At 38.1% G+C, this 10,965-nt stretch overlaps 1 protein-coding gene across 1 annotated transcript in view; it reads right to left on the bottom strand.

Moving 5' to 3' along the window:
* Window positions 1-10,965, bottom strand: part of LOC106882527 (uncharacterized) — a 100,415-nt gene that overhangs the window by 46,404 nt on the left and 43,046 nt on the right. The window contains exons 19-25 of the mRNA XM_052965891.1: window positions 9,394-9,465; window positions 7,750-7,904; window positions 6,111-6,202; window positions 5,123-5,306; window positions 3,356-3,456; window positions 1,756-1,808; window positions 509-669 (exon numbers count right to left, since the gene is read on the bottom strand). Coding sequence (XP_052821851.1) covers window positions 509-669; window positions 1,756-1,808; window positions 3,356-3,456; window positions 5,123-5,306; window positions 6,111-6,202; window positions 7,750-7,904; window positions 9,394-9,465 — 818 coding nt within the window. The remainder of the gene's footprint in view (window positions 1-508; window positions 670-1,755; window positions 1,809-3,355; window positions 3,457-5,122; window positions 5,307-6,110; window positions 6,203-7,749; window positions 7,905-9,393; window positions 9,466-10,965) is intronic.

The raw sequence follows: 10,965 nt of genomic DNA, 5'->3' as shown, positions 1-10,965 counted from the left end.
ATATATATATATATATATATTCTTTTATTTGTTTCAGTCATTTGACTGCAGCCATGCTGGAGCACCACCTTTTAGTCAAACAAATTGACCCCAGGACTTATTCTTTGTAAGCCTGGTACTTATTCTATCGGTCTTTGACCGACTCGCTAAGTTACGAGGATGTAATCACACCAACATTGGTTGTCAAGTGATGAGGGGGGGGGGGAAATACAGACACACAAACACACCCACACCCACATACACATGACGGGCTTCTTTCAGTTTCCATCTACCAAATCCACTCACGAGGCTTTTGTCGGCCTGAAGCTTGCGCAAGGTGCCTCACAGTGGGACTGAACCTGGAACCCTGTGGTTGGCAAGCAAGGTTCTTACCACACAGCCACTCCTGCGCCTATATAAATATAATATATATATATATACATGTGTGTGTATACTATTAATGCTATCACCTTGCACTGATAATTATATGATGATGATGATGATGAGATATAAATGATAAGCAACGTACCCCTTTTACCAATTATTTCCACGTCATCTTGTCGAATCCCCAAGTTATGCAATGTCTGCGATGTTTTCAGAATATCACGAATATTCTGCTCAACTTGATCTTTAGTGGTTTTGTATTGTACTGCACAAGATATTGTAAATATTTCTTTATTTGATTGCATTCTGAAATAGGATTAAAAAATAAACATAATTAGTTTTAACAACACTCGCAAGATTTTTAGTATATGCGACCCTACCTAGATGGTTAAAATAAGCTGATCTTGTTTTAATAACAGAAATCTAAATTTCATCGTTATATAACACTAATGGTGAGCTGACAGCATCATTAGCATCTTGGGCGAAATTCTTTGCCGTATTTTGCCCTGGCTTTATGTTTTTATTTCAAATTCTGCTGAGGTTGACTTTCCCTTTCATCCTTTTGAGACTTATAAAAAAAAAAGGACCAGTTAACACTAGGGTCTATGCAATCGATTTAACTATGTCTCTGGCATTGTGAGCAGACATTGGTACTCTATTGCATTTCCACCCATAATCCAAAGGAACATCTAGATATTATAGCAGGCAGGAGAGATGGCTATAGCAGTATAAAGCTGGTAATTACCTTAATCTGAGTGAACTGGAACATTGCAAAATGATATGTCCTGTTCAAGGCCACAACGAGCTGCCCGGACTGGAGATAGATCCTACAATCTACGATTGTCAGTCCAACTATAACAGCTAGACTGCATGCCCTCACTCTCACTCACTCACCCAATCATTCATTCACTCACCTACTCACTCACTCATTCACTCACTCATGCAACCCACTCATTCACCCACTCACTCACTCAGTCACCCACTCACGCAACCCACTCATTCATTCATTCACCCACTCATTCACCCATTCACTCACTCACTAACCCACTCATTCACTCACCCACTCACTCCTTCACTCACTAACCCACTCATTCATTCACCCACTCACTAACCCACTCATTCATTCACCAACTCACTCACCCACTCACTCATTCCTTCACTCACTAACCCACTCATTCATTCACCCACTCACTCACCCACTTACCCATTTTCTAAGTAAGACAAAAACGTACACAATTTATTATAGATATGTCACATGACAAGAAAATTGATTGTGGCATGTTTTACTTATAACATCTTCAGGTGTGTTTCAGTGACTTTTAAATGAATATTAGCAAAATTTCTTTTTACTATTACAAAAGATGAAAAAGAAATGGAAACGTTTTTACTTACCCACAATGTTCAACTTCGAATACGCCTGTCATGCTTAAAAACTCATGTTCCAGCTGCAATAATTGGATAAATATAACTTTTATTAAATACATGTAACTCCAGCCAAATGTGACAAATCGTGTATTAGTTTGTTCACTAACACACACACATTACAGTGTGGACTGGGTGCTTTTAAGGGGCACCTGTACTGACAGGGTCACCAAGTACTTGCCAGGCAAAAACTTTTAAGAAGGGAGGAGGTATTGGAGGAGGTGATGAGGAAAAGGTTATAGTGAGACAGATACAGGTGTCTTGCTGAAGAGGAAGTATAAGTTTACTCGGCTGGAGAGAGAAAGATTAGGGATGAAGACAGAAAAAAGGTATGCTACCGCAAAGAAAATACACGGTTGCCTATATCTATTTCAACTGAGGAAGGTTTATGTAATAGATGTATTTCCCATTTTATATTACCCAAACCCGAAACGTAAGTATTAAATGATTTCAAAATATTGTTATTTGGTTTGACTTCTTTATTGCGCACGTGTGTGTGTGTGTGTGCGCGTGCACGTATTAGTTGTAATAAATATGCATTAATTGTAATAAACGTAAGAAAGTGTACACATTGTAGATTGAGCTGTATTAAGAACCCATCTGGGTTTGACAGAGAAAAATTAGGTGGCTCTCATTTAAAATAAAACCTTTGATCAAAAACAAAATGGATTCAGAAGAGTGGTTTTTATTAGTGAATACAAAACTCGGATCCAGTGAGTATTTGAGTTTCACCTTGAAAGTAAATGGAGATAGTGGTCATTCACTTTGTGCAATCCACTGTATGCTTAAGTCTGAATATATTCATATGCCTGAACAAATTCTCTATATATATACGCTCTCTGTATATCACTATATACATACAAATGTATAAATGTGTGTACAGCTAAGTAATGTAAATACACATACATACCTATTCTTTTCTACTCTAGGCACAAGGCCCGAAATTTTGGCGGATGGTGACAGTCAATTAGATTGACCCAGTAAGCAACTGGTACTTTATCGACTACGAAAGGATGAAAAGCTAAGTCGACCTCAGCGGAATTTGAATTCAAAACGTGAAGACAGATGAAATACTGCTACGCATTTTGTCCGGTGTGCTAACAATTCTGCCAGCTTACCACCTTACATATTAATTCACAACTACGCTAAAGCACGCACAGAGGCACACATGTGAAACTTCGTATAAAACGTCAATTTGTGTTTGAGTATGGCCATTTGCAAAGTTGTATATTTCTTGTATGTTACTATGGAAGCCAACAAACAGAAAACAACCGCCAACTGCAGTGTTGCTGGGCAGTTCTTGAATTAGACAAGTTTTGTTTAGTTGATCCTTTCTACATACTTTTTGATTAAGAATTGAACAGTATTGCCCCCTAGAAAGGGCTACTCAGTCAGTTGAGGTGCTGCTGATACACCAGACTTTGAAATTAATACTAGAGGTAATTTTATCGACTGAATTCCATTAAAGCAATGCCCAATTGTGACTGTAGTCTAATGATTGAAACCACTAAAAGAGTAAAAGTTTATACAGAAGGAGAAGATAAAAGTAAGAAATGAAATAGTTACTCACAGATTTGGATATGTCTTTATTTAACAATTGGTTCTGGCTCCCAGAAGTCAAAGATGGGTTCACAGTGTAAATCAGATGGAATTCAAAAGTATTATACCACTCTATGGAAGAATATAAAAAAAAAAACAGAAGAGAAACAATGAGATATAAATGAGATCCATTGAAGATATAAATATAAAGTAACTGATGCAAAGTATATTAAAGATTTATAAGTCACTATTGAGTCTTACTTTTGAATAAGCAGTGCAATATTCTCACTTTTAAGTTTATTGCCGTACAGTTTCTATAGAATTCCAAGCCAGCACTGCAAATTACGACGTTTAGTATACGAATACGTTTTTGTAAACAATGCAACCGAAGATAAAGAAAATAAGCATTGGGTGTACATACATATTTCCAGTGTTATTGCTCTTTCATCAGCACCACCTCCTACCCTTTAACTATCCACAAACGCATTGCTAAAATACCCAATAAGTGGAGGTGTAAGACTATTGGATAGACCAATTTACATATCTGACACATTCCTGGTGACTCATATGTACACATTAATCATTACCAAGGACACAATCTTTTGTTCTGCAGCTATTATATACTACCAGGTCTAAATGTAGATATATCTACAATAACAGTGTGGTGAGTAATGCAGAGAGAAGGGAAGCTGTCAACAGATCCAGTACACATAAAACTGACAAGTGCTTGAGCACCATACAATTCAATTTTTCTGTCAACCACAAGAGAGAGAGAGAGAGAGAGAGAGAGAGAGAGAGAGAGAGAGAGAGAGAGAGAGAGAGAGAGAGAGAGAGAGAGAGAGAGAGAGAGAGAGAGAGAGAGAGAAAGAGAGAGAGAGAGTACAGAATTGTTAGAAGCGTGGAAAGTTAGTAAAATGTTGATTAGTCTATATTACATTCTTCAGGAATATAGTATTACCATTAATAACTGTCAGTAGGTAACTGAAGTAATTAATAACCCTTACTCTATGGTACGAGTGGTAGGAATATTGGGAAAATGGTTAGTGTTTTATACCTTGCAAAGCTGAATTCAACCCCTAGTGCTGATTATATTATGGAGAAAATCAGGGTCATTGCCCTACGTACGTTTATAGTCTGATGAAGTCGTCAGTTATGAGATCTGTATTAACCATACTTTGTACTCTCTGCTTGTTTCAGTGAAGAATTACGATCCTGTGTCGACACGATACATACATGCAACTTACATTCTGGAATATATATATATATATCTCCCAAAAATCCAAAGAAGAAGAACAAACACAAAAAAACACAACAACGCGAGTACATGGTACATGTAATGTATTAGCAGACGCTCAGGGAAGGAAAGAAAGATGGTTTAACGTTTCGAGCAGACGCTCTTCTTCGGAAACAGAGGAAAGTCCAATAGAAGAGAAGACGGAAGAAGAAAATCACCAACGATTCACACACACACACACACACACACACGACTGCGTGAATGCATGTATATATGTGGTGCCAAGACGTCTTGTCTTGCAATCATATATCAATAGTTTGCAAGATTAAATCTGATTCCTTGGCAAAGATGATATTTTCATAGGTTCCCATGGAATAACTGACCCTTGCTTCACACCATAGAATTATTGACCCTTGCTTCACACAGACTACTACTGTGCTTGCTAAAGTATTGTTATGTTTTATGTATAATTATCATAAAATAATTTTCTCATGTGTCAATCATATAACGTCTTGACCATTGATAAATCAGGCGTAATTACATCAGAGAATAAACGACACTTACCATTGAAACCGCTCTTGCTACATAACTTTCCAGTACAACAACCAACACAAGAAGTTTCACTACTCTTCGTATTACAGGTAAGGGCATTATTTCTCATAGCTTCAGTACATTTTCTGTATGTGCTGCAGAATCTTTTTAACTTCCGTGTTTCACTAGTCATTGAAACTGTATTCTGACATACAGGCTGTAGTAATAAACAGAGAAGTTATATACTGCTACTGCTGCTGCTGCTGCTACTACCACTACTAGCAATGATTATAAAAATATTGTTTGTTTTATCAGCCACAAAGGTACTAAAGGGCATAAAAACATGAAACTGCCATAAGTTACATCGTCTAACGACAAAAGAGTCCATAACAAGCAAATTTATATATACATAACAAACAAATTAGCTGGTTAAAAAATCTCTATAAGAGATGAAAGCATTAGCTATTCTGAGAAGTAATGATTATCGCCACTTAATCATGGCTCTTCCATAGAAACCAACATTACTGCTATTTTTAACCCCAAGAGGACGCCTCTTCCAGCTGGTTATTTGATACAATCTCCACCCTATATATACGCTGTATATTCCAAACAGGGGAGAGAACTCGCACATTTTTCTAGCCACGAGACATGTGATTATGCGGTTTCGACCTCTTTGTGGTCTTACTTGTTGGTGGATACTCGCCCACTAGAAATAGCAGGAGTTCACTCCAGCTTGCAATACAATGAAAACAAAGTCACACATGGTCACTGATCTTGCAACAAGCAAACTAGTTAATTTCTTCATTGAAAGATCAGTGACTATGTGCTACTTATTTTTCTATAACTCTTGTGAGTGTTGTCTTCTTCCTATATGATGATTTACGACTCAAATAATAGTGATGAAAATATTTTGGTGGAAGATATCATAACATCAACTCATAAGATAATATTTACACAGTTTTCACATATTTATATTTTAGTGACATATAACACAAAAGTAAAAAATAACATTTTAATTTACCTCGGCACCTGGACAGCTTGTCACATCAGAATCAGTGCACATGATTGTCGAACATGTTTGACATTGCAAATTCTGTTGAAAAAGTTTGTAGCCTTAAGAATAAAAGAAAATATGAACAGTTATGAATCAGACTCATCCTGTATCGAAATAATATGAAATATTTAGTTTGTGACGAAAAGTAAATGTGAATATGGTAGTGTGGAGATCAATACATAATAAATATAAGTTAAATTGAATGTGGTGTGATAAGGTATTAACTTTGAATTTTAATTTAAGTACGGCAATATTTTTCAACATTAAACCATCAAATGAACGTAATTAAATGTTTAAATTAGTGTTGTTTACAACACACAAAATAATGTAGGACTGTTTAATTAATAAAAAAAAAAACTATTCACGGTGTGGAGAGAAATACTTCTTTGAATTAATCTCATTGTATTACTGGTTCATGTTTATCGGGGGTGATTGAACTGTCAAACTGATCTCATCTGAGAGCACAGGAGGCCAAAAACGAAACCCTGTAACTTATATCATCTGATAGGATACGACTGATGCCAAAACAGCATGTTTTCAGTAACAACAATGATAACAGTTACAATTCCTTTTTTGCTTTTACACAACGCCACAAAATATTTGGGATGACACATTGTTAATCTGGTAGTCATTATCTTCATCATCATCGTTTAACATCTGTTTTCCATGCTAGCATGGGTTGGACAGTTTGACTGAGGACTGGCAAAGTCAGGAGGCTGCACCAGGCTCCAATCTGATCTGGTAAAGTTTCTACAGCTGGATGCCCTTCCTAACGCCAACCACTCCGAGAGTGTAGTATTTGCTTTTTACAAGCCACTGGCACAGGGGCCAGTTAGGTAGTACTGACATCGACCACGCTCAAATAGTGCTTTTTACATGTCATGGGCACAAGATCCAATCAGGTGACACTGGCAACAACCACGCTCAAATAGTGCTTTTTACATGCCACTGGCTTGGGAGCCAGTCAGGCGGCACTGGCAACGACCACTCTTGAATGGTCCCTTTTACGTGCCCCCGGCACTCGAGCCGGTCAGGCGGCACTGGCAACAACCAAGCTCGAATGGTGCTTTTTATGTGCCACTGGCACTAGTATTTATTCTGTATGGGTAGTTTAGAGCAGTCTACTGAAGAACAACTTGCTCAGAGTCGCTTGCTGTGATGTAGAGCTGTGTACTCTGGAGTGCAGAACTCTGAGTCAGAAATGATCCGAGAAGCTAAAAAGAGGACAACTGCACAGAAAGCAAGAGTCCCATCGACTTCTGATTCTGCTGTTACAGACCCCCTTTGTAACCATTGATTTCATTACTAAAATGGGCCTAGTAAGTCACCTCAGGACTCACAAAGTGTAAAGCTGATAACCTGATGCTCTTCAGAGACATTAAAGATGAACCTGATAATAATAATAATGTAAATAATGTATTTCATCGACCCTAAAAATATAAAAGGTGAAGTGCACATCGGCAGGGCTTCAATACAGAACTTAAAGGTATGTTGCTAAATATTGCGAAGGCTTTTGGTCATTTATCTATTGGTCATATCATTATCCTACAAAATGAGGGTAATAATAATAAAGTAACAACGAAAGCAACGAAAAATTTTTAACTACTTTCACATTGCGAATATTTCAATATTTCTATTAATCTGTTCTGTTCATTTAGGCACGAGCCAAAAACATTCACATGTCTGCTATATTCTTGGTTCATATAATCAACAAAAGCTGGCAGATGACATCTACAGGCCATGCTATTGTGTCTCAAGTCACTGTAATTATAAAGAGATCAACAAAATTTGCATAAGATCAATTGAGAAATCTTTGATTTAATTTAACTCAAGAATCATGTAATTTAGAAACTATATAACACGTGTGTGTGTGTGTGTGTGTGTGTGTGTGTGTGTGTGTGTGTGTGTGTGTGTGCGTGCATGCATGCGTGCATGTGAGTGTATGTCGTTATTCAGTTTTATTTCAAGATTTCTTGCCAATAGAGAAAGAACTGGTTTCTAACCTAGATCCAAGGGTCTTTCATTGGAATTTCAACATCAACAGCAGGGTATTTTTGTATGTATGTATGTATGTGTGTGTTTTTGTGTGTGTGTGTATGTATGTATGTATGTATGTATGTATGTACAGGGTGTTCGGGCTAAATGTGACAGTTTGCATAAAAGGTAAAGAAACCACAATATCCCACTGAAAACTAAAATTATTTTAAAAAATAAAAAAACTCCAGCTAGATTATGGCTGGTAGATAACAGTTTACCCAGATTAGCCACGCTCAGCTTCCACTGTGGGCTCAAGACAGCTCCGGAACCTGGCAATGCGTTCCTCACTCTGCCCCTCTAAAAATCCTTGAATGTCTCTTTGATCTTGGCCACCTGTTATTTGAATGCAGACTTCATCATTATCTTCATCATCATCATCATCGTTTAACGTCCGCTTTCCATGCTGGCATGGGTTGGACGGTTTGACTGAGGACTGGTGAGCCAGAGGCTGCACCAGGCTCAATCTGATCTGGCTAAGTTTCTACAGCTGGATGCCCTTCCTAACGCTAACCACTCCGAGAGTGTAGTGGGTGCTTTTACGTTCCACCGGCACGAAGGCCAGTCAGGCGGTTCTGGCAACGACCACGGTCAAATGGTGTTTTTATGTGCTACCTGCACGGGAGCCAGTCCGGCGGCACTGACAACGATCACGCTCGAATGTTGTTTTTCACGTGCCACCGGCACATGTGCCGTAAGGCGACGGTGGCAACGATCATGCTCGAATGGTGATTTTCACGTATCACCAGCAGGGGATCCAATCCGTGGCCCTGGCAATGACCAGGTTCGGATGTGCTTTTAACGTTCCAGTGGCACGAGTGCCAATCAGGCGGTACTGTCATCGGCCATATCAGCGATTTTGATTTGTTTCAATAGGTCTTCAATAGGTCTTCGCAAGCAAAGTTCATTGTCCAATGAATGAGGGGTTCTCATAAGTGGGCTGGTTACACCCCACGTTCGGATGTGCTTTTAACGTTCCAGTGGTGCGAGTGCTAATCAGACGGTACTGTCATCGGCCACGTCAGCGATTTTGGTTTTGACTGACTTGACAATGACAAAGCACAATACTTGGAAATAATTGTTTTAACCCAATAAGATTTAAACAAATGTATCGCTATTTAGTGCCAACTGTTTCAAACCAACTATTGTGAATTTGAAGATATCTTTTTATAAAGTGTTTGATTTTCTTATAAACAAAGAACTTTGATAAGCTTACATGTTAGTTATGCTGGATAGGAATAAGAAAGTGCCGTCTTCATAGTCTTGTATTCGGTTATTGCTCAAATTTCTGAAAGAATGAAATAGATAGATATTATGTATGTTAAAATCAGTAAAAGGCAATAAAGCTACTTTCTCCAGTTTGTAAGTATTGAAAGTTCTTTTAAGTCCTCACTGACTCAGTAAGTTCTCATGAACATGGGGCAGTTCTTTATTTTTTCTTTATGATTCTCCTGTCTGTGTATTTTGGAAAGGATTGGTTACATCAATCTGATTTAGATATGCTAATGAAAGCAAAACTCTTTTGTGAAGTCCTAATAACACAATAAAGAGCAAAATATAATACAAGTAAAAATCACAACAAAGTTAAAGGGGCCAGCTGAGCAAAGAAGGATGTTTAAAAAGCTTGGTTTAGAAACAAGCCTCCCCTTTTGCGCAGGTGATACACGAGACACGAAAAGTTACATCAAAGACAGTAAAAAACGTTTAAGCCTAAGTTGTAGAAAGGTTTAAGAATTAATCTGGATGCTGATTTAAGATTAGCCAATAAAATATTATGGCAGACACACACCGACTTTGTAAAAAGAAGCACTCTCCTACACCTGTTATTAAGAACTCAGCTGCAGTTCTTCTCTCTGCAGAGAAGAGCACCCTTGAAAGCTGGAGAGAATACTTTGATTATCTCCAAAGTCCAGTCACAATAGAATCTTCTGGTAGACACGAGGTGCATTTAAGGAAGAAGCTAACCTCCCAGATGTCAGAGAGGAAATTAAAGTATTCGAAAATGGAGAGGCTGCTGGAGAGTATGCAATTCGATGTGTAATATTAAAAAGACCTTAAATAGAGATGGTAGTTTCTCAGGCTGACTCATGTATGCCAGATGGTTTGGAGCTCTGGAAAGATACCAATCCAATGGCAATCTAGGGTGATATTCAAGATTTTTAAAAAGGGAAAGCATAGAGGAATCTCCTTGGGCCTCCTTGGTAAAGCCTAGGCTAGGTGTCAGAAAAAAGAGGTTTAAGTAAATTGCTGAGACTAAGCTAACTGAAGGAATGAGTAGCATCTCTCCTGAATGCAGCACAACCAACCAGATCTTCACTCTACAGAATATCTTCAAGAAATCGAGGGAACATTACAAAGATGTGTACGCTTTCTTTGTAGGCCTTGAAAAGGCATATAACCATGATGGTGATATATGCTGTGAAGAATTTATGATTATTGAGCATTTTCTGGTTGCTGTGAAGTTCCTATTTGTATGCTCTGGTGTCGACTTATAGTAAATAAATCTTCGTATAGAATACAGGATTAATTCAATCAACGGAACAGCCTGCTCGTGAAATTAATGTGTAAGTGGCTGAGTATTCCACAAACATGCATACCCTTAACGTAGTTCTCAGGGAGATCCCGCATGACACAGAGTGTGACAAAGACAGCTTTTTGAAATACAACTCGTTTTTGCCAGCCACGCAGACTGAAGCAACGAGAAATAACGTGTCTTGATCCAGGACACAATGCATCGGCAGGAATCGAACTCACAATCTTACAAGCCACTTGCCTTCATATATATATA

Source organism: Octopus bimaculoides, chromosome 2 (genome assembly GCF_001194135.2).
Source record: "Octopus bimaculoides isolate UCB-OBI-ISO-001 chromosome 2, ASM119413v2, whole genome shotgun sequence".
Classification (NCBI taxonomy): Eukaryota; Metazoa; Mollusca; class Cephalopoda; order Octopoda; family Octopodidae; genus Octopus; species Octopus bimaculoides.
This window is presented reverse-complemented; position numbering and strand designations above follow the sequence as displayed.